General features: G+C 43.1%; 2 protein-coding genes across 5 annotated transcripts in view; both read right to left on the reverse strand.

Moving 5' to 3' along the window:
* Positions 1 to 5,814, reverse strand: part of zfyve21 (zinc finger, FYVE domain containing 21) — a 15,308-nt gene extending 9,494 nt beyond the window's left edge. For both annotated transcript variants that reach the window (XM_080522095.1, XM_080522094.1), the window contains exons 1-2: positions 5,649 to 5,814; positions 3,177 to 3,227 (exon numbers count right to left, since the gene is read on the reverse strand). In XM_080522095.1, the coding sequence (XP_080378221.1) occupies positions 3,177 to 3,227; positions 5,649 to 5,774 (177 nt within the window). In that variant the 5' untranslated portion in view covers positions 5,775 to 5,814. The remainder of the gene's footprint in view (positions 1 to 3,176; positions 3,228 to 5,648) is intronic.
* A 3,819-nt stretch (positions 5,815 to 9,633) lies between these two features.
* Positions 9,634 to 24,000, reverse strand: part of klc1a (kinesin light chain 1a) — a gene marked incomplete at its 3' end in the record, with an annotated part of 38,775 nt that continues 24,408 nt past the window's right edge. For 2 of the 3 annotated variants that reach the window (XM_080522097.1, XM_080522096.1), the window contains exons 15-16: positions 14,914 to 14,980; positions 9,634 to 13,254 (exon numbers count right to left, since the gene is read on the reverse strand). In XM_080522097.1, coding sequence (XP_080378223.1) covers positions 13,153 to 13,254; positions 14,914 to 14,980 — 169 coding nt within the window. The remainder of the gene's footprint in view (positions 13,255 to 14,913; positions 14,981 to 24,000) is intronic. The other variant, XM_080522098.1, reaches the window with a different exon arrangement.

Consider the following 24,000-nt stretch of genomic DNA (forward strand, 5'->3'; position numbering starts at 1 on the left):
CACGCCGCATCACATCACTCTACGTCACATCACGCCATGTCACATCACGCCGCATCACATCTCGCCGCATCACATCACGCCACGTCACATCACGCCACATCACATCACGCCGCGTCACATCACTCTACGTCACATCACGCCATGTCACATCACGCCGCGTCACATCACTCTACGTCACATCACGCCATGTCACATCACGCCGCATCACATCTCGCCGCATCACATCACGCCACGTCACATCACGCCACATCACATCACGCCGCGTCACATCACTCTACGTCACATCACGCCACGTCACATCACGCCGCGTCACATCACTCTACGTCACATCACGCCACGTCACATCACGCCGCGTCACATCACTCTACGTCACATCACGCCACGTCACATCACGCCGCATCACATCACGCCGCATCACATCACCCTACGTCACATCTCGCCACGTCACATCACTCTACGTCACATCACGCCGCGTCACATCACGCTACGTCACATCTCGCCGCGTCACATCACGCTACGTCACATCTTGCCGCGTCACATCACGCTACGTCACATCACGCCGCGTCACATCACGCTACGTCACATCTCGCCGCGTCACATCACGCTACGTCACATCTTGCCGCGTCACATCACGCTACGTCACATCACACCGTGTCACATCACGCCGCGTCACATCACGCCGCGTCACATCACGCCGCGTCACATCACGCCGCGTCACATCACGCTACGTCACATCACTCTACGTCACATCACGCCGCGTCACACCACTCTACGTCACATCACGCCACGTCACATCACTCTACGTCACATCTCGCCACGTCACATCACCCTACGTCACATCACTCTACGTCACATCTCGCCACGTCACATCACCCTACGTCACATCACATCACCCTACGTAACATCACGCTACGTCACAGCACGCTACGTCACATCACGCCGCGTCACATCACTCTACGTCACATCACGCCACGTCACATCACGCCGCGTCACATCACTCTACGTCACATCTCGCCGCGTCACATCACGCTACGTCACATCTCGCCGCGTCACATCACGCTACGTCACATCACGCCACGTCACATCACGCCGCATCACATCACGCCGCATCACATCACTCTACGTCACATCACGCCATGTCACATCACGCCGCATCACATCTCGCCGCATCACATCACGCCACGTCACATCACGCCACATCACATCACGCCGCGTCACATCACTCTACGTCACATCACGCCATGTCACATCACGCCGCGTCACATCACTCTACGTCACATCACGCCATGTCACATCACGCCGCATCACATCTCGCCGCATCACATCACGCCACGTCACATCACGCCACATCACATCACGCCGCGTCACATCACTCTACGTCACATCACGCCACGTCACATCACGCCGCGTCACATCACTCTACGTCACATCACGCCACGTCACATCACGCCGCGTCACATCACTCTACGTCACATCACGCCACGTCACATCACGCCGCATCACATCACGCCGCATCACATCACCCTACGTCACATCTCGCCACGTCACATCACTCTACGTCACATCACGCCGCGTCACATCACGCTACGTCACATCTCGCCGCGTCACATCACGCTACGTCACATCTTGCCGCGTCACATCACGCTACGTCACATCACGCCGCGTCACATCACGCTACGTCACATCTCGCCGCGTCACATCACGCTACGTCACATCTTGCCGCGTCACATCACGCTACGTCACATCACACCGTGTCACATCACGCCGCGTCACATCACGCCGCGTCACATCACGCCGCGTCACATCACGCCGCGTCACATCACGCTACGTCACATCACTCTACGTCACATCACGCCGCGTCACACCACTCTACGTCACATCACGCCACGTCACATCACTCTACGTCACATCTCGCCACGTCACATCACCCTACGTCACATCACTCTACGTCACATCTCGCCACGTCACATCACCCTACGTCACATCACATCACCCTACGTAACATCACGCTACGTCACAGCACGCTACGTCACATCACGCCGCGTCACATCACTCTACGTCACATCACGCCACGTCACATCACGCCGCGTCACATCACTCTACGTCACATCACGCCACGTCACATCACGCCACGTCACATCACGCCGCGTCACATCACTCTACGTCACATCACGCCGCATCACATCACGCCGCATCACATCACCCTACGTCACATCTCGCCACGTCACATCACTCTACGTCACATCACGCCGCGTCACATCACGCTACGTCACATCTCGCCGCGTCACATCACGCTACGTCACATCTTGCCGCGTCACATCACGCTACGTCACATCACACCGCGTCACATCACGCCGCGTCACATCACGCCGCGTCACATCACGCCGCGTCACATCACGCCGCGTCACATCACGCTACGTCACATCACTCTACGTCACATCACGCCGCGTCACACCACTCTACGTCACATCACGCCACGTCACATCACTCTACGTCACATCTCGCCACGTCACATCACCCTACGTCACATCACTCTACGTCACATCTCGCCACGTCACATCACCCTACGTCACATCACATCACCCTATGTCACATCACGCTACGTCACATCACTCTACGTCACATCACGCCGCGTCACACCACTCTACGTCACATCACGCCACGTCACATCACTCTACGTCACATCTCGCCACGTCACATCACCCTACGTCACATCACTCTACGTCACATCTCGCCACGTCACATCACCCTACGTCACATCACATCACCCTACGTAACATCACGCTACGTCACAGCACGCTACGTCACATCTGGCCACGTCACATCACCCTACGTCACATCACATCACCCTACGTCACATCTCGCCACGTCACATCACCCTACGTCACATCACGCCGCGTCACATCTCGCCACGTCACATCACTCTACGTCACATCACGCCGCGTCACATCACGCCACGTCACATCACGCTACGTCACATCATGCTATGTCATATCATGCTACGTCACATCACGCCGCGTCACATCACTCTACGTCACATCACCCTACGTCACATCACGCCACGTCACATCACGCTACGTCACATCACGCTACGTCACATCATGCTACGTCACATCATGCTGCAAGGAGTCAGTAGTTACTTTCAGTTTTGACTGAAGCTGAAGACGGGGACTGACCTTCCTCCTGATGAAGTCAAACTTGGTGTCACACTGCATACACCGGGGACACTGGGGACAAGGACAAGGACACCACCAGCTGAGAACACACTTCTGACATCGACAACTAGAGCTATACTCGGTAGATAAACCAGAGCTACACTCGGTAGATAGACTAGAGCTACACTCGGTAGATAAACCAGAGCTACACTCGGTAGATAAACCAGAGCTACACTCGGTAGATACACTAGAGCTACACTCGGTAGATAAACCAGAGCTACACTCGGTAGATACACTAGAGCTACACTCGGTAGATAGACCAGAGCTACACTCGGTAGATAGACCAGAGCTACACTCGGTAGATAAACCAGAGCTACACTCGGTAGATAAACCAGAGCTACACTCGGTAGATAGACTAGAGCTACACTCGGTAGATAAACCAGAGCTACACTCGGTAGATAAACCAGAGCTACACTCGGTAGATAGACTAGAGCTACACTCGGTAGATAAACCAGAGCTACACTCGGTAGATAAACCAGAGCTACACTCGGTAGATAAACCAGAGCTACACTCGGTAGATAGACTAGAGCTACACTCGGTAGATAAACCAGAGCTACACTCGGTAGATACACTAGAGCTACACTCGGTAGATAAACCAGAGCTACACTCGGTAGATACACTAGAGCTACACTCGGTAGATAAACCAGAGCTACACTCGGTAGATACACTAGAGCTACACTCGGTAGATAAACCAGAGCTACACTTGGTAGACCGCAGAACTTCAACCCCACATTTGGTTGTGGAACCCAGTTAGCATAGCTAGCATGATGCTAAGTAGCCTCAGGTAGCTACATCAGTGTGAAACACTGAGCGTCTCCATGGCAACAGACGCTGATCTCCTCCACCAGGAGCCTCCCATCCCCTTTGAATGGGAAAGTTTTTCACAGTTTGTTGGGATTTATTGAGAAGTGTTTAGTCGTTAACGTCCCAGAATCTAAAGGGTTAATGTTTGATGATCACAAATCATCCCTCAAGACTTTACACAACTTGAGTTAATCATTTGTTAAATGTTTATAAAAATAGACACAATAAATAAATAAACGAACGCAGCCGAAGACATCACCTCCCTCGCCCAAAGGTAAAATGAGAAATATGCCAATTTTCTATAAAAGACAGATTTATGACTAAACAAGAGTCGAAAAAACCTGAACTAAACTTTAGTTTAAGATTAAAGGTTTATTAAACAACAACAAACTGATCTGGAATCTATTGATCAGGAAAGTTTAAAGACCCAGAGGACAGGAAGTAATAATGAATTATTAAACACACACACACACACACACACACACACACACACACACACACACACACACACACACACACACACACACACACACACACACACACACACACACACACACACACACACACACACACACACACACACACACACCGTGACAGCCTGCAACACCCTGACCAGGGCCAGCAGGAGGAAGAGGAGGAGGAGGAGGAAGAGGAGGAGGAGGAGGAGCATCAAGCTCACGGCTGTGAGCAGAGCAGAGACAAAATGGCAGTTTCACTGAAATAATAAAAGCACAGAAAGTCTAAAACACATTAAACCTTTAAATCTTTATAAAACTGCTCTGAGACTTGAATTACTTAAGTGAAGTTGTTCTGTAGGCGTCGTTCACCTCATCTCTACCTGATTAACAGAAAACTACAAACAAGAGGATGTGAAACGATAAACAGATATTCAACTGTTTCTAAGACTTAAGAAGTGTATAAAAAGATTAGAAAATGGGAACCAAATAACCATAAAGATACAGAAAATGTTGACAGCAACATCTGAGATAATAATAAACCAACAGACTTTAAAGACACATAATGATGAAAAATAAATAAACATGAAAGAAGAAGAAAAAATGTAATGTAATGAAAAAATTATGTAAAAAAAACCCCCGAAAAAAACAAAACATTGAAATAAAAGTCACATGACACTAAAACCCCGTTTACAAAAGAGCCTCCGAAAACACAACATTCTGAACAATTCTTCCAAGGTGGAGCTTTTTAAAAACTGACTCGGTCTCCATGGAAACGCTGCGTCTGCACTTCATCAGTGTTGATGTTTACAGTGTTTTGTGTGTGTGTGTGTGTGTCAGGACTAAAGCCACAGCACCACCTAGCGGCCTGCCTCGTGCTCTGCACGCTGAGGGCCACAAACACAAACTGCACAAAAAGCAGAAGTCAGGAAAACTCGTCACGTGACTCGAAACACGATGAGCTGAAATGTAAAGCTGCAGAGAGACGCAGCTCCGGAAGAACAACTTGAAAGCGGAAGAGATGAGATTCTGAAAAAATAACCATGACAATTTAAAAGAATTGAATCAATAAAAAGTAGAAAGTCAAACAGGGGCCACAGGTTGCTTTATTCTGAAGAGGCCCACCGGAAGCGCCACCTCCCCGCCCCACGGCTCGTGGCGGGCCGGAGCTCACCTCTCGGTCGGGCACCCAGCGCGGCTCCCGGAGGCAGAAGGGGCTGCTGAAGGCGCCGTCCTCCGGCACCATGCGGAGCCCGCTGGGGCTGCGGACCAGCTTCTTCCCGTCGGGCACGGCGGACATGTTGGACGCGCTCCGTCCTCCGCGAGCCAGCCGAGCCTCTGGAGCGCCACCTCTGGACACGCCCCTCACACGTGACTGAACCAATCACGGTCCAGAGGGGCTGTCTGATAGCCAATCACAGGGCAGAGCTGACATCATGTGACCCCCCCCTCCAAACTGGACTGTTTTGTTCGAGCCGATACTCCCGGCCACGCCCCCTGACTGACAGGGCGCGGAACCAATCACAGCCCAGATTGATGGCTGCCTACCAATGACCGCGCACAGCTGACGTCATGTGACCCTCCAGAGTGGAATGTTTTGAGAGTTTCAGTCCAGCCGCTCCCAGGAAAAGAAAGAAAAGATGAAAAGTCAAACATCGTCAGACGTTTCTTTTATTTTGAAATCCAATGTCTGCTGTAGCATCACAGTTGTTTGACTTTCTCTATTTTTAATTCATTTTGGTGTTTTGGGTCGAATATCTCTTTTATTTTGACACCTATTTGTGTGTTTGTTTGTTTTCAAGCTCGTTCTCATTTGTTCCAGCTTTACTTCATGTTTGTTTCACTTCCAGATGTTTTTGTGTCATTTTCGACAAGTTTGATTCCTTTTTTGGTCGTTTTTCCTCATTTTGTGTTACTTTGTTGTTTATTCTGGTTACTTTTCATTTTGTGTCACGTTTGGATATTTTACAGCTTTGTTGTTATTTTGGTTTCGGGTTATTTCTTTCATTTGTGAGTCACGATGTGACATTTGATGTCATTTGGTCACTCTTATTTACATTTGGGTTATTTTATGCAACTGTAGTCGTTTGTCTCAAACCCTTCTGGACATTTTGGGAACTTTGTGGTCGTTGCTTTATTTTTGTATTTACTGTTGGTAACATAGTTTTTCCATCTTTGAGTCAAATTTAGTTTTTTGTTGATGTTTATTGTTTTTGTGTCTCATTTTAGTTATTTGACTATATAGTGGTTTTAGTTCTCTTACTGTTTATTCTGCTGCCGCTTGAGGTCATTTTATATTTTAGTTTCAGGCACATTTCTTCCTCACTGCTTTTAGTTTGTAATGTTCATGTCGTGTTTCTTCTTTAATCATGTGCCTCGTTCTGGTTATTTTACATTTTTGTAGTTATTCTGCATATTTCACATTTATTTACCATTTTATTTCACTTTTATGTCACATTGTGAGTTTTTTTTCTTGTTTTCGTTACTTTTACGTTTTCTCGTTGTATCTTTCTGACTGTGCTTCATTTCATAGCCATTTATGTTTCATACTGTTTGTTTTTGTTTCTATTTGACGTCCTTAACATTTAATTTTGGCCACTTTGAGTCTCTTTGTTGTGCTGTAGAAGTGAAATAAGAGTGAGAGAGTGACTGTTTAATAGATTTCAATTCAATAAAATAGACAAGAAGTGGATCAAAAAACAAACTCCAAAAAATCCATTTGACCAGTTTATTGTTCGACAGTTCAGCAGAACAATAATGTGCAGTTTCAGTGTCTCACGTGAAGGAAGCAGTGGAAGAATCAACGCAGACAAACTTCCTCACGGTTCCAGTGCAAATGAGAGATTTACAGAAAGAAATCCAAATCTTGTGTTGAGCTTCAGTGGAGCTCAGATGAGCTCTTCAACGGCGTCAAAACCTGAGCTGGTCTCAGAACAGCTCACACCCGGGACTGTTTGTTTACTGTTCGTTTAACTCGCACACACTCAGGACGCATCGTTTCAGATCACAGAGTGGAAACACTGCGTTACCTCAATAAAAGGGATCACATGCAACATTTTAGCCTGAAACATTTAGAAAACCAAAGAAAACAAAACACCAGAATCAGCGAGAAGGCCTGTCATACCACTTCAGACCACAAGGTGGTGCAGTGAGTCTCCACTTATTGCCCTTCCTTCAGTAAGAAGAGAAGACGACGCAGCAGCAGATTGGAACAAGAAGAACGACTAACAATCAGACTCTCTGCTGCCACCCAGTGGATGCAAGCGGTCGTACGCGAGTGTCGGGTGTGCGGCTCCAGTCCAGGTGAGTATGGCGTCTCGGCGCTCAGCAGCAGCCGCCTCAATGTTCTCACGGCTCCTCAGCAGACAGTTTGTTCTGGATGTGATTACATAGATCATGAAACACAGTTTCCTCCCTGTCGCTGACCCCGGATCAGCCGGAACGTCGTCCACATGAAGACGTCAAAGTTTAGTCTGACATTCCGATCAATCTTATCGATAAGCTCCCGGACACACCGAGGACGCTTTGGTTCATGTCAAACAAAGTGTGTCGTTTACTTAATATCGTTAAGTCTCAAATAATAATATTGATCAATCACTGCAATACCAGTGCTGCAGTTCCACCTCTTACCCCCAGGAGGTGCAGTGAGTCCACAGCAGAGGAAGAAGCACAAGAGTCAAAACAAAGACGCAGGTTTGGGCAACGACAAACAAAAAGCTGCTAAAACACTGAGGAACAGACTCACTGCTGCCCCCAGTGCACACAAAGGGTATAACCTACATATAATACCTTTGAAATTATTTCATTACATTGAAATATTAGTTTTTGTGCAGCAGCGTCTAATTTTCCTGCTGACTCAGCAGAGCCTGTTTCACATGGACCAGACGGACTGTAGAACTATTTCACTTAGTTTACATCTTTTTATAGCATTTCTGATGCTTCCACATTAATGCACTTTGTGACTCATGTTAAAGATAAAAGGCTTCAAAACGTTTGTTTTCACCAGGATAGTTGGTGTTTTAGGAAGTGACGTCATCTGGAGGATTTCAGGAAAACGCAGTCAATGTCTATGAATCCTGCAGTACCTCAGAGTGCCAAGAGAGGGCGGCAAAGCTCACACATCGCTTTTATTAAACAAGGAACAAATAACCCTTTTCTTCCTAATTGTGCCCAGATACTCATGTGCAAGTTACTTTTCCTGTAAAGCATAAAAATACATCCAGAGATCAAACTTCCACACGTCCAGTGAGTCCGAACAACTCAGAACAAAGGACACAAAAACAAGAATGATGGAAAAAGAGAAATGGGAAGACTTGAATCGTTCCACTAAAACACACATTAAATTTACATTCATTAAAAATCCCCTCAGAAATCACTGCAGAATTATAGTGAGCAACTCAATAACACCAAACTGTGACCTAAAACTGAGAACAGTACAAATAAAAGAGCAAATTAAACTTAAAGCCATTTTGAGTGAATTTAATGTAAAACTGGGAAAAACAATTCGAAACTGACAAAATCAAATGTGTTTGAGAATCTTTAAAATATAACTTCTTTTAAAACTAGTTTGATTTTAATTTATTCCCAAATAATCTTAATGGTGGATCAAGATGAACTTTTACATTTTATCAGGTAATTGTCTCAATGTGGCGACAGAAACTTAAATCAACAGGAACGACATTTAAAAGTAAGTCAAATGTCAGATTTGTAGTTTTTAATAAGTCACAGAAAAATTTAATTTCATGTGTGAAAGGAATTAATTAAAATATATTTTACAATCTTATCGATTCTTGTACATTTGATCCATTAATGAATATTTAAAAGTCGTTTTTAAAAAGTGACTAAATTTAAAGTTTGCATTTATTTTTACATCTTGTTGCATTTATTGTTGAGTTCAGATTACCTACATTTTGTCAATTTATCTGTAATTTTCTTAAAAATACCAATTCATATCTAAAAGTAAAGACGATTTCTTTTCTTGCCGACAAACAAAATAATAAAGTTTGTGATTGAAATCCCTCCCGGAATATTTAACACTTTATCAATAAAGTTTCATAGTTTCACATTTGGAAACAAATTGTTTTGGTTTTTAAACTATTTTAAACTATACCCCCCCCCCCCCCCCCCCCCCCAAAAAAAAAAAAACAATGATATTTTTAAAGAGTTTTTTGTTTTTTTTATCTTGCAGTTAAATTTCTTTACTTGGTGTCGCTGTGACTTTAAAATGTATTTGGATTCAGTTTTAAAGCCTTTCAGTTTAATGTGTTTGTTTCCCAGCTGGTGAATAAAAGTTGTTTTGTCACAAACAGAAAAATCCAGAGAAAAAGAGAATTAAAGCTTTTTCAGACTGATCAACAGTCAACAAGAAGCTGCAACACAAACTGAGATTCTGAAACAAACCGGCGGATTTCACTGTAAAACTGGAGATTTTCCCTCATGAAACTTTTTCTATTTCCACTTCAGGGCTTCAGTTTGAGGGTTTTAGTCTCAGTGAACAAATGAAAGGTTCTCAGCTCAGGGCCACCAGTTAATCATCTTCATTGAAAACCACATCCTTACCAAGGTTTTTCCAGCAAATAGAACTATTGCACAGACCTGCCACTGAAAAAACAACATTCCACACAAATGTAGAAAAAAAAGACAACATTGAATGCAGCCAGAACTTTAAATTAATACCAAAATAATAAACCAGTGGTACAAATGTGTTTCTATTCTGATTAAATTTCCAGAATAAATCCAGTCCGGCTGCTCCTCCGAGACTAAAACAACACGAGTGGTTAAATCATTTCATATTATATTCCTTTCAGTACTTATTTATCATTCCCTGTCAGAGTGAACACTTTTTAATTCTAATTGGTTTCAACATGTTTAATAACTAATAAGAAACCACCCCTAGTGGCCACAGGTAGTTATGACAGCAGTAAAGTATATATTCATATTTAGAGCCTGAAAATCCAGTTCATGGTTCAATTTTAATCAGATTTAATAAAGTTAGGCCCCCGAGTTAATAACAGGAAGCCCCGTCAATAACCAGTGAAGATAAACATATATTATAGGAGACAAACGTTTGCGATTCAAGCCTGTCGTCAGAATTGATCTATATATTCTGAATATAAATATTTACAGAGTTCTCTTTCTACTAACAAAAAGAAAAAGGCTTCTTTGCAGATTAAAGTTCAGTTGGCAAGAAAAAGGCGGGAAAAGCTAATCAGCAACCAGCCAGCAGACGTTTAACGTGTTTTATACAAAACAATAATTAGATAATAAATCCTTCAGTATTTGTACCAGGAATGTGTTTTTAGTCCGAGTTTTAATTTCCAGCTGCTGTTTTAATAATAACAGTAATCAAAATAGTAACAATAATAGTAATAACAATAGGAATAATGTAGTAATATTAATAGTAATAATGCGTTTTAAGAGTATTTAAATATTGTAGCTACATCCAGCTAATATTCAAGAGATGCTTCTTCATTTGGTAGCAGCACAAATGAAAACAGAAATTTCTTTCTTTCTTTGTCCTAAAATGACTCATATTTGAGTTTTGATGTTTTAAAAGTTTCCTGTTCCAGTGAGCAGTTTCATTAACAGATGAACAGAATAACATCGTCAACATCAAACACCTAAAGACATAAACATCAAACACCTAAAGACGTCAACATCAAACACCTAGACATAAACATCAAACACCTAAAGACGTCAACATCAAACACCTAAAGACATAAACATCAAACACCTAAAGACGTCAACATCAAACACCTAGACATAAACATCAAACACCTAAAGACGTCAACATCAAACACCAAAAGAAGTAAACATCAAACACCTAAAGATGTCAACATCAAACACCTAAAGACAAACATCAAACACCTAAAGACGTCAACATCAAACACCTAAAGACATAAACATCAAACACCTAAAGACGTAAACATCAAACACCTAAAGACGTCAACATCAAACACCAAAAGAAGTAAACATCAAACACCTAAAGATGTAAACATCAAACACCTAAAGACGTCAACATCAAACACCAAAAGCGTCAATCAGACGCGAAGCAGCAAAGGCGGAGCTTCCTGGACGGTTGCCAAGTTTCTATCAATCTTCATTTCACTGGTTTTACCAGGGTTTCAATAAAATCAGAGCTAAGCTAACAAATGTAAGCCAGTAGAGCTAAGCTAACAAAGAGCCAGCAGAGCTAAACTAACAAAGCTAAGCTAACAGCACTAAGCTAACAAAGATAAGCCAACAGAGCTAAGCTAACAAAGGTAGGCCAGCAGAGCTAAGCTAACGTCCAGTCAGCCTTCTCGGAGGCGTCATCGGAGGACGACTGAGTTCAGAGTTGCAGTTTTAAGCAAAATCACTTCTTAGAGCTGTTCTGATTGGTTGAATTGAACCTCAGTGGGCGGAGCCAAATCCTGTCACGTCACTAATACATTTAAAGTATGAGGCCCTGAGATCCTTCTCTTTTATAATCTGTTTAAATGTGATTCTCCGACATTTTGAATAACTTTTTTGTTTTTAATGAGCTGCTTAATTACCGTATTTTCTGAACGAGAAGCCCTCAATTGTTTTCAAGTTGGTCATCATGAGATTTACATTAAGAAGTGACGTAACTATGAGAACATATCATACAAACCACTAGATGTCACTGTATGACAACAGGAAAAGCAAGAAAAAATGTTTCTTGAAGTTGAAGCTTTAAAAATAAGTAACTTATAACCAACAATGTGCGTTTTCTTTCTTTTCATGAGTTATTTGTTGACAGTTTAAGTGACAGTAAAGCAGCTTGAGCTTGAAAACTCACAGATAAACTTAACGACAGAATGCGCCCTCTGGTGGTTGAGTTCATTATAACAGAAAGCGCCTCTTGAAGCACTCTGAGTTTTTCCTGGAACCTTTGAAGTTGTTGTCAGGAGTCATTAGTTTGGCTCCGCCCACTGCCACTGAATCCACCAATCAGTCAGCGTTTCATCCCAATCTGCATTCATAGAGGCAGGAAACACTTTCAACTACTTCCTGTCCTCAAAACAGTCCTGGACCTGGACCCGCAAAACTGGTCCCCCCCTCGGTGGACTGGGACCCTAAAGAACCTCCATACAAAAAGTAAAAAGTCAGAGGGACATTGAACCTTCATAGACTGATATTTACAGCAGGGACGGTCTCAGGATCCAGGGACGGTCTCAGGGTCAGGGAAGGTCTCAGGGTCCAGGGACGGTCTCAGGGTCCAGGGACGGTCTCAGGGCCCAGGAAGGTATTAGGGTCCAGGAAACTCTCAGGGTCTGGGCAAGAGCTTGAGGGTCAAAAGACTCTTGGAGGTGCTGAGGATAAACTAGAGATCCAGAGACTCGCTGGGGGTCTGAGAACAGTTTCTGATCTGAAGGTCTGTGGATGGCCGAGGACGGTCCAAAGACTTTTTCAGAATCCAGGACAGTCTGAGGGCTTGAGGACTCTCTGATGGTCCAAGCACTCTGGTGGGCGTGGCCAGTGCGTGCCATGGCTGGCACTCAGGTGGGTGTGGCTGGCACTCAGGTGGGCGTGGTTAATCTTCAGGTCGGTGTGGCTAGTGCTGGGTGTAGCCAGCACTCCAGTGGGCGTGGCTAGGGCTCAGGTGGGCGTGGTCAGTGTTCAGGTGGGCGTGGCTAGCGCTCAGGTGGGCTTAGCTCGTGCTCAGGTCAGAGTGGCTAGTGCTTGGTATTGCTAGCACTCAGGTGGGCGTGGCTAGTGCTCAGGTGGGCGTGGTTAGCGCTCAGGTCGTGGCTTCTCTTCAGACAATTATTTCGCTCCTGAAGGAAGAAATTTTTGTTAAACATGAAATAATAATGAAAAAAAAAGGTGGTGACAATATTTTCTTCTGCTTGAGTTGTGAAATGGCAGCTATTGAGTTAGCATGCTCACCAGCCACTTTCTTTGTGTGGCGCTCAAAGCTAATGTTAGCTCAGAGGCTAACTGTATTTCCCACTAAAAGCTTCAGTCTGAACCTGCTGCAGCAATAAACAGGAGCTTAGTGACACAAACACTGACTCAGGTACTGACTGACGGAATGTTTCCACTCAGAGGATCAAACAGGAAGTGAAGAAGATCAAACAGGAAGTGAAGAAGATCTCAGAGGATCAAACAGGAAGTGAAGAATTTAAAAAACAAGTATTTTCATGTTTCCAATCAAAAGTTGAGTGAATTAAAACAAAGCGATCGTTAATGGATCAATGGGTTTCCTGCTAATTCTTGTATTGATTAGTGGAAATGATGATGATGATGAGGTGAGTGATGTTTGTTCCTGATGAAGAATCACACCTTCAGCTTCAAGACAAACATGAAAGAAACATTTTAACTTCTGACTTCGTGACAATAAAGCTGGTTTTTTTTCTTTTGATTTTTTCCCCACAAAACAAGCAAAAATAAGTTTTTATTTTTGAATCACGACCCAGAAAGTTTTGCTCCTTGAATGTCCTTGAATCCGTTTCCCAGAACTTCTTGGAACACAACTTCTAGTCTTTTCCAAGAATTGCTCACAGAAGCATTTTTATTTAATCTAGACTTTAATTTCCATAGTTCCTTTTTTTAAATATATATTTTGAAATACTTTCTCATTTATTTGTCACTTTAAATTGAACAGAAATGTATTTACTCGTGTATTCCTCTTTTAAAGTGTCCTTGTCGTCTGTAGTATGATTCCAGTTTTATTGACATTTTTCTACATCTGCTAAACTAAGTTTCACTTTTTCTTCAATTTGTTCAGTTTTTTTTATACCTATTTTAATCTATTTATATTAATCCAGTGCTTCTCAAATGGTGGGGCGAGCCCCCCTGGGGGGGCGTGGTGGGGTGTCAGGGGGGGCGTGAGAATGCTGAATGCCAGCAACTCATACAGTGGTTTATACAGATAAATAAATAAATATGATCAGGTTCTCAATGGTAGCCCAATTCGGGGGGGGGGGGGGGGGGGGGGGGCTGAAAAAAAATGTTGTCCTCTCGGGGGGGCATGACAGAAAATAATTGAGAACCACTGTATTAATCCAACAGTAGCTGATATTGTATTTTACCTTCTTTTATTTCATCTGCTTCATTGTTTGTATTTTTGAATCTAAACTTTTTCATCGATAAAGTGAATTATTTTTATATTTGTTTAGAATTTCTGTCTGAATACGTGACGACCTCCTCGATACTGAACAAGGGTTAGGAAGGAAGGAAGGAAGGAAGGAAGAAAGGAAGGAAGGAAGAAAGGAAGAAAGGAAGAAAGGAAGAAAGGAAGGAAGAAAGGAAGAAAGAAAGTAAGAAAGTAAGAAAGGAAGAAAGGAAGGAAGAAAGGAAGGAAGGAAGAAAGGAAGGAAGGAAGGAAGGAAGGAAGGAAGGAAGGAAGGAAGGAAGGAAGGAAGGAAGGAAGGAAGGAAGCAAGGAAGGACGTTTCCAGTAGTTTCTTCTCAGAGTCTCAATCTGTTTCTTACTTGGTGGAAGAGTCCGGCTGCTTCGTCCGCCATGTTTAGAACGCCCAGCGAGCGAGAGCGCCTCATGCTGCAGCATGCAGGGGGGGAGGGCAGAGGGTGGAGGTCAGGGGTCAGAGGGTGGAGGGCAGAGGGTGGAGGTCAGGGGTCAGAGGGTGGAGGGCAGGGGGTGGAGGTCAGGGGTCAGAGGGTGGAGGGTGGAGGGCAGGGGGTGGAGGTCGGGGGTCAGAGGGTGGAGGGCAGGGGGTGGAGGTCGGGGGTCAGAGGGTGGAGGGCAGGGGGTGGAGGTCGGGGGTCAGAGGGTGGAGGGCAGAGGGCGGAGGGTGGAGGGCAGGGGGTCAGAGGGTGGAGGTCGGGGGTCAGAGGGTGGAGGGTGGAGGTCAGGGGTCAGAGGGTGGAGGGCAGGGGGTGGAGGTCGGGGGTCAGAGGGTGGAGGGCAGGGGTCAGAGGGTGGAGGGCAGGGGGTGGAGGTCGGGGGTCAGAGGGTGGAGGGCAGAGGGCGGAGGGTGGAGGGCAGGGGGTCAGAGGGTGGAGGTCGGGGGTCAGAGGGTGGAGGGCAGGGGGTGGAGGTCGGGGGTCAGAGGGTGGAGGGCAGGGGGTGGAGGTAGGGGGTCAGAGGGTGGAGGGCAGAGGGTGGAGGTCAGGGGTCAGAGGGTGGAGGGTGGAGGGCAGGGGGTGGAGGTCGGGGGTCAGAGGGTGGAGGGCAGAGGGTGGAGGTCGGGGGTCAGAGGGTGGAGGGCAGAGGGCGGAGGGTGGAGGGCAGGGGGTCAGAGGGTGGAGGTCGGGGGTCAGAGGGTGGAGGTCGGGGGTCAGAGGGTGGAGGGCAGAGGGTGGAGGGCAGGGGGTCAGAGGGTGGAGGGCAGAGGGTGGAGGTCGGGGGTCAGAGGGTGGAGGGCAGAGGGTGGGCAGAGGGTGGAGGTCGGGGGTCAGAGGGTGGAGGTCGGGGGTCAGAGGGTGGAGGTCGGGGGTCAGAGGGTGGAGGGCAGGGGGTCAGAGGGTGGAGGGCAGAGGGTGGAGGTCGGGGGTCAGAGGGTGGAGGGCAGAGGGTGGAGGTCGGGTGTCAGAGGGTGGAGGTCGTCCCGGGGTTAAAGACATTGAGGACATCTCACTGGTTAAAGAGTCACTTTCTGATTCAGTCAAACTTTATTGACCGTCTTCAGGAGGAACAGTGCAGGGTTGCCAGGTTGGATGTTGAGCAGCAGAAAGAGGCGCCACTCATTCATTCATCCATGCAAAAAGAAGGAAACCAACCAGAAACTCAAAATCTGCTTTCAGTAACATGAAAGTGCAGAAAGTATCAATGAACGTCACAATAAAGAAAAAGAGAATGAAGGTATGGACAGAAGGGACAAAACAGATCAAAGTGTTGATGAAAGAACCTTCATGATTCTTCTCTTGTGCTGCTTCTGACCATCAATCCTCAACTGGAGTGAAAATGTTGTGTTTGGTTCAGGAAGTGAACGAGTGACGGAACAGGAATCCTACTTTATCTATAAAATCCTACTTTAGTTCCAACATCGTCCTTTGATAGCGTTTGAGAGAATTTTTCTGTGGTAAAAGGAAACGACTTGTCGTCTTCCTTCCACCAGTGGACCTTTGATCTCAGTGGTTCTGCTCAGAACGTTCAATAGAGAAACTTTCTTTGTCTTTATGTTCAAAGTTTTCTGCAGCGACGTCACATTACTAATGATGACGATGATGAAGATGAAGATGACAGTCTTCATCGTCAGCCATGCAGGGAGGAGAAGCACAGAAAGCAAAGAAACCCCAAAGGATTCATGCAAGCACACGTTGCCATGGAAACGGAAGATTTATTCACAAATCAAAAGAAAAAACCCACAAAAGTTCAGAATGAAATATTTAAAATCCAGAGCGAAGCGGTTCTTCTTTCGTTCAAACAGGAAAATAGAAGAAAAGAGTGAAAGTTCATCCCCTGCTTCTCCGTCACTTCATCAACAATCTCCTCTGCAGTCGTTAGAACAATCTGATGACAGTACCAGTACCGGGTCCGGTACCATTATCAGGTCCAGTACCAGTACCGGGTACAGTACCGGTACCAGGTTCGGTACCAGTACCGGGTCCGGTACCAGTATCAGGTCCAGTACCAGTACCAGGTTCGGTACCAGTACCGGGTCCGGTACCATTATCAGGTCCAGTACCAGTACCAGGTTCGGTACCAGTACCGGGTCCGGTACCAGTATCAGGTCCAGTACCAGTACCGGGTCCGGTACCAGGTCCAGTACCAGGTCCAGTACCAGTACCGGGTCCAGTACCAGTACCGGGTCAGGTACCAGGTCCGGTACCAGTACCGGGTCCGGTACCAGGTCAATTACCACTATCGGGTCCGGAACTCCACGGAGCGATACGTTTTCCGTGTGGTAGCGTCGTCGTGCAGACCAGCAGCGCAGCACCACCCAGTGGTGGTTTGCAGTATGAGTTACACTTTAAGAAGTTCTGTATGGTTCTCAGTTACACTTTAAGAAGTTCTGTATGGTTCTCAGTGTCGCTTTAAGAAGTTCTGTATGGTTCTCAGTTACACTTTAAGAAGTACTGTATGGTTCTCAGTTACACTTTAAGAAGTTCTGTATGGTTCTCAGTTACACTTTAAGAAGTTCTGTATGGTTCTCAGTTACACTTTAAGAAGTTCTGTATGGTTCTCAGTTACACTTTAAGAAGTTCTGTATGGTTCTCAGTGTCGCTTTAAGAAGTTCTGTATGGTTCTCAGTTACACTTTAAGAAGTACTGTATGGTTCTCAGTTACACTTTAAGAAGTTCTGTATGGTTCTCAGTTACACTTTAAGAAGTTCTGTATGGTTCTCAGTTACACTTTAAGAAGTTCTGTATGGTTCTCAGTTACACTTTAAGAAGTTCTGTATGGTTCTCAGTTACACTTTAAGAAGTTCTGTATGGGTTCTCAGTTACACTTTAAGAAGTTCTGTATGGGTTCTCAGTTACACTTTAAGAAGTACTGTCTGGGTTCTCAGTGTAGCTTTAAGAAGTACTGTATGGTTCTCAGTTACACTTTAAGAAGTTCTGTATGGTTCTCAGTGTCGCTTTAAGAAGTTCTGTATGGTTCTCAGTTACACTTTAAGAAGTACTGTATGGTTCTCAGTTACACTTTAAGAAGTTCTGTATGGTTCTCAGTTACACTTTAAGAAGTTCTGTATGGTTCTCAGTTACACTTTAAGAAGTTCTGTATGGTTCTCAGTTACACTTTAAGAAGTTCTGTATGGTTCTCAGTGTCGCTTTAAGAAGTTCTGTATGGTTCTCAGTTACACTTTAAGAAGTACTGTATGGTTCTCAGTTACACTTTAAGAAGTTCTGTATGGTTCTCAGTTACACTTTAAGAAGTTCTGTATGGTTCTCAGTTACACTTTAAGAAGTTCTGTATGGTTCTCAGTTACACTTTAAGAAGTTCTGTATGGTTCTCAGTTACACTTTAAGAAGTTCTGTATGGGTTCTCAGTTACACTTTAAGAAGTTCTGTATGGGTTCTCAGTTACACTTTAAGAAGTACTGTCTGGGTTCTCAGTGTAGCTTTAAGAAGTACTGTATGGTTCTCAGTTACACTTTAAGAAGTACTGTCTGGGTTCTCAGTGTAGCTTTAAGAAGTACTGTATGGTTCTCAGTTACACTTTAAGAAGTACTGTCTGGGTTCTCAGTTACACTTTAAGAAGTACTGTCTGGGTTCTCAGTTACACTTTAAGAAGTACTGTATGGTTCTCAGTTACACTTTAAGAAGTACTGTATGGTTCTCAGTTACACTTTAAGAAGTACTGTATGGTTCTCAGTTACACTTTAAGAAGTTCTGTATGGTTCTCAGTTACACTTTAAGAAGTTCTGTATGGTTCTCAGTTACACTTTAAGAAGTTCTGTATGGTTCTCAGTTACACTTTAAGAAGTTCTGTATGGTTCTCAGTGTCGCTTTAAGAAGTTCTGTATGGTTCTCAGTGTCGCTTTAAGAAGTACTGTATGGTTCTCAGTGTCGCTTTAAGAAGTTCTGTATGGTTCTCAGTTACACTTTAAGGAGTACTGTATGGTTCTCAGTTACACTTTAAGAAGTACTGTCTGGGTTCTCAGTTACACTTTAAGAAGTACTGTATGGTTCTCAGTTACACTTTAAGAAGTACTGCATGGTTCACAGTTACACTTTAAGAAGTACTGTATGGTTCTCAGTTACACTTTAAGAAGTTCTGTATGGTTCTCAGTTACACTTTAAGAAGTTCTGTATGGTTCTCAGTTACACTTTAAGAAGTACTGTATGGTTCTCAGTTACACTTTAAGAAGTACTGTCTGGGTTCTCAGTTACACTTTAAGAAGTACTGTATGGTTCTCAGTTACACTTTAAGAAGTACTGCATGGTTCTCAGTTACACTTTAAGAAGTTCTGTATGGTTCTCAGTTACACTTTAAGAAGTTCTGTATGGTTCTCAGTTACACTTTAAGAAGTTCTGTATGGTTCTCAGTTACACTTTAAGAAGTTCTGTATGGTTCTCAGTGTCGCTTTAAGAAGTACTGTATGGTTCTCAGTTACACTTTAAGAAGTACTGTATGGTTCTCAGTTACACTTTAAGAAGTTCTGTATGGTTCTCAGTTACACTTTAAGAAGTTCTGTATGGTTCTCAGTTACACTTTAAGAAGTTCTGTATGGTTCTCAGTTACACTTTAAGAAGTTCTGTATGGTTCTCAGTTACACTTTAAGAAGTTCTGTATGGTTCTCAGTTACACTTTAAGAAGTTCTGTATGGGTTCTCAGTTACACTTTAAGAAGTTCTGTATGGGTTCTCAGTTACACTTTAAGAAGTACTGTCTGGGTTCTCAGTGTAGCTTTAAGAAGTACTGTATGGTTCTCAGTTACACTTTAAGAAGTACTGTCTGGGTTCTCAGTGTAGCTTTAAGAAGTACTGTATGGTTCTCAGTTACACTTTAAGAAGTACTGTCTGGGTTCTCAGTTACACTTTAAGAAGTACTGTCTGGGTTCTCAGTTACACTTTAAGAAGTACTGTATGGTTCTCAGTTACACTTTAAGAAGTACTGTATGGTTCTCAGTTACACTTTAAGAAGTACTGTATGGTTCTCAGTTACACTTTAAGAAGTTCTGTATGGTTCTCAGTTACACTTTAAGAAGTTCTGTATGGTTCTCAGTTACACTTTAAGAAGTTCTGTATGGTTCTCAGTTACACTTTAAGAAGTTCTGTATGGTTCTCAGTGTCGCTTTAAGAAGTACTGTATGGTTCTCAGTTACACTTTAAGAAGTACTGTATGGTTCTCAGTTACACTTTAAGAAGTTCTGTATGGTTCTCAGTTACACTTTAAGAAGTTATGTATGGTTCTCAGTGTCGCTTTAAGAAGTACTGTATGGTTCTCAGTTACACTTTAAGTACTGTTGGTTCTCAGTTAAGACTTTAAGCAGTTACTGTATGGTTCTCAGTTACCTTTAAGAAGTACTGTATGGTTCTCAGTTACACTTTAAGAAGTCTGTAGGGTTCTTAAGTCTGTATGGTTCTCAGTTACACTTAAGAAGTACTGTATGGTTCTCAGTTAGCTTAGAGTACTGTATGGTTCTCAGTTACACTTTAAGAAGTACTGTCTGGGTTCTCAGTTACACTTTAAGAAGTACTGTCTGGGTTCTCAGTTACACTTTAAGAAGTACTGTATGGTTCTCAGTTACACTTTAAGAAGTACTGTATGGTTCTCAGTTACACTTTAAGAAGTACTGTATGGTTCTCAGTTACACTTTAAGAAGTACTGTATGGTTCTCAGTTACACTTTAAGAAGTACTGTATGGTTCTCAGTTACACTTTAAGAAGTTCTGTATGGTTCTCAGTTACACTTTAAGAAGTACTGTCTGGGTTCTCAGTGTCGCTTTAAGAAGTACTGTATGGTTCTCAGTGTCGCTTTAAGAAGTACTGTATGGTTCTCAGTTACACTTTAAGAAGTACTGTCTGGGTTCTCAGTGTCGCTTTAAGAAGTACTGTATGGTTCTCAGTGTCGCTTTAAGAAGTACTGTATGGTTCTCAGTTACACTTTAAGAAGTACTGTATGGTTCTCAGTGTCGCTTTAAGAAGTTCTGTATGGTTCTCAGTTACACTTTAAGAAGTTCTGTATGGTTCTCAGTTACACTTTAATAAGTTCTGTATGGTTCTCAGTTACACTTTAAGAAGTACTGTCTGGGTTCTCAGTTACACTTTAAGAAGTACTGTCTGGGTTCTCAGTTACACTTTAAGAAGTACTGTCTGGGTTCTCAGTTACACTTTAAGAAGTACTGTCTGGGTTCTCAGTTACACTTTAAGAAGTACTGTCTGGGTTCTCAGTGTCGCTTTAAGAAGTACTGTATGGTTCTCAGTTACACTTTAAGAAGTACTGTATGGTTCTCAGTTACACTTTAAGAAGTACTGTCTGGGTTCTCAGTTACACTTTAAGAAGTACTGTATGGTTCTCAGTGTCGCTTTAAGAAGTTCTGTATGGTTCTCAGTTACACTTTAAGAAGTACTGTCTGGGTTCTCAGTTACACTTTAAGAAGTACTGTATGGTTCTCAGTTACACTTTAAGAAGTACTGTCTGGTTCTCAGTTACACTTTAAGAAGTTCTGTATGGTTCTCAGTTACACTTTAAGAAGTACTGTATGGTTCTCAGTGTCGCTTTAAGAAGTACTGTCTGGGTTCTCAGTTACACTTTAAGAAGTACTGTATGGTTCTCAGTTACACTTTAAGAAGTACTGTCTGGGTTCTCAGTTACACTTTAAGAAGTACTGTATGGTTCTCAGTTACACTTTAAGAAGTACTGTATGGTTCTCAGTTACACTTTAAGAAGTTCTGTATGGTTCTCAGTTACACTTTAAGAAGTACTGTCTGGGTTCTCAGTGTCGCTTTAAGAAGTACTGTATGGTTCTCAGTGTCGCTTTAAGAAGTACTGTATGGTTCTCAGTTACACTTTAAGAAGTACTGTATGGTTCTCAGTTACACTTTAATAAGTTCTGTATGGTTCTCAGTTACACTTTAAGAAGTACTGTCTGGGTTCTCAGTTACACTTTAAGAAGTACTGTCTGGGTTCTCAGTTACACTTTAAGAAGTACTGTCTGGGTTCTCAGTTACACTTTAAGAAGTACTGTATGGTTCTCAGTTACACTTTAAGAAGTTCTGTATGGTTCTCAGTTACACTTTAAGAAGTACTGTCTGGGTTCTCAGTGTCGCTTTAAGAAGTACTGTATGGTTCTCAGTTACACTTTAAGAAGTACTGTATGGTTCTCAGTTACACTTTAAGAAGTACTGTCTGGGTTCTCAGTTACACTTTAAGAAGTACTGTATGGTTCTCAGTGTCGCTTTAAGAAGTACTGTCTGGGTTCTCAGTTACACTTTAAGAAGTACTGTATGGTTCTCAGTTACACTTTAAGAAGTACTGTCTGGTTCTCAGTTACACTTTAAGAAGTTCTGTATGGTTCTCAGTTACACTTTAAGAAGTACTGTATGGTTCTCAGTTACACTTTAAGAAGTACTGTATGGTTCTCAGTTACACTTTAAGAAGTTCTGTATGGTTCTCAGTGTCGCTTTAAGAAGTACTGTCTGGGTTCTCAGTTACACTTTAAGAAGTACTGTATGGTTCTCAGTTACACTTTAAGAAGTACTGTCTGGGTTCTCAGTTACACTTTAAGAAGTACTGTATGGTTCTCAGTTACACTTTAAGAAGTACTGTATGGTTCTCAGTTACACTTTAAGAAGTTCTGTATGGTTCTCAGTTACACTTTAAGAAGTACTGTCTGGTTCTCAGTGTCGCTTTAAGAAGTACTGTATGGTTCTCAGTGTCGCTTTAAGAAGTACTGTATGGTTCTCAGTTACACTTTAAGAAGTACTGTATGGTTCTCAGTGTCGCTTTAAGAAGTTCTGTATGGTTCTCAGTTACACTTTAAGAAGTTCTGTATGGTTCTCAGTTACACTTTAATAAGTTCTGTATGGTTCTCAGTTACACTTTAAGAAGTACTGTCTGGGTTCTCAGTTACACTTTAAGAAGTACTGTCTGGGTTCTCAGTTACACTTTAAGAAGTACTGTCTGGGTTCTCAGTTACACTTTAAGAAGTACTGTCTGGGTTCTCAGTGTCGCTTTAAGAAGTACTGTATGGTTCTCAGTTACACTTTAAGAAGTACTGTATGGTTCTCAGTTACACTTTAAGAAGTACTGTCTGGGTTCTCAGTTACACTTTAAGAAGTACTGTATGGTTCTCAGTGTCGCTTTAAGAAGTACTGTCTGGGTTCTCAGTTACACTTTAAGAAGTACTGTATGGTTCTCAGTTACACTTTAAGAAGTACTGTCTGGTTCTCAGTTACACTTTAAGAAGTTCTGTATGGTTCTCAGTTACACTTTAAGAAGTACTGTATGGTTCTCAGTTACACTTTAAGAAGTACTGTATGGTTCTCAGTTACACTTTAAGAAGTTCTGTATGGTTCTCAGTGTCGCTTTAAGAAGTACTGTCTGGGTTCTCAGTTACACTTTAAGAAGTACTGTATGGTTCTCAGTTACACTTTAAGAAGTACTGTATGGTTCTCAGTTACACTTTAAGAAGTTCTGTATGGTTCTCAGTTACACTTTAAGAAGTACTGTATGGTTCTCAGTTACACTTTAAGAAGTTCTGTATGGTTCTCAGTTACACTTTAAGAAGTACTGTATGGTTCTCAGTGTCGCTTTAAGAAGTTCTGTATGGTTCTCAGTTACACTTTAAGAAGTACTGTATGGTTCTCAGTTACACTTTAAGAAGTTCTGTATGGTTCTCAGTTACACTTTAAGAAGTACTGTATGGTTCTCAGTGTCGCTTTAAGAAGTACTGTATGGTTCTCAGTTACACTTTAAGAAGTACTGTATGGTTCTCAGTTACACTTTAAGAAGTTCTGTATGGTTCTCAGTTACACTTTAAGAAGTACTGTATGGTTCTCAGTTACACTTTAAGAAGTTCTGTATGGTTCTCAGTTACACTTTAAGAAGTTCTGTATGGTTCTCAGTTACACTTTAAGAAGTACTGTATGGTTCTCAGTGTCGCTTTAAGAAGTACTGTATGGTTCTCAGTTACACTTTAAGAAGTACTGTATGGTTCTCAGTTACACT

Source organism: Blennius ocellaris (assembly GCF_963422515.1).
Source record: "Blennius ocellaris genome assembly, contig: SCAFFOLD_76, whole genome shotgun sequence".
NCBI classification, from domain to species: Eukaryota; Metazoa; Chordata; class Actinopteri; order Blenniiformes; family Blenniidae; genus Blennius; species Blennius ocellaris.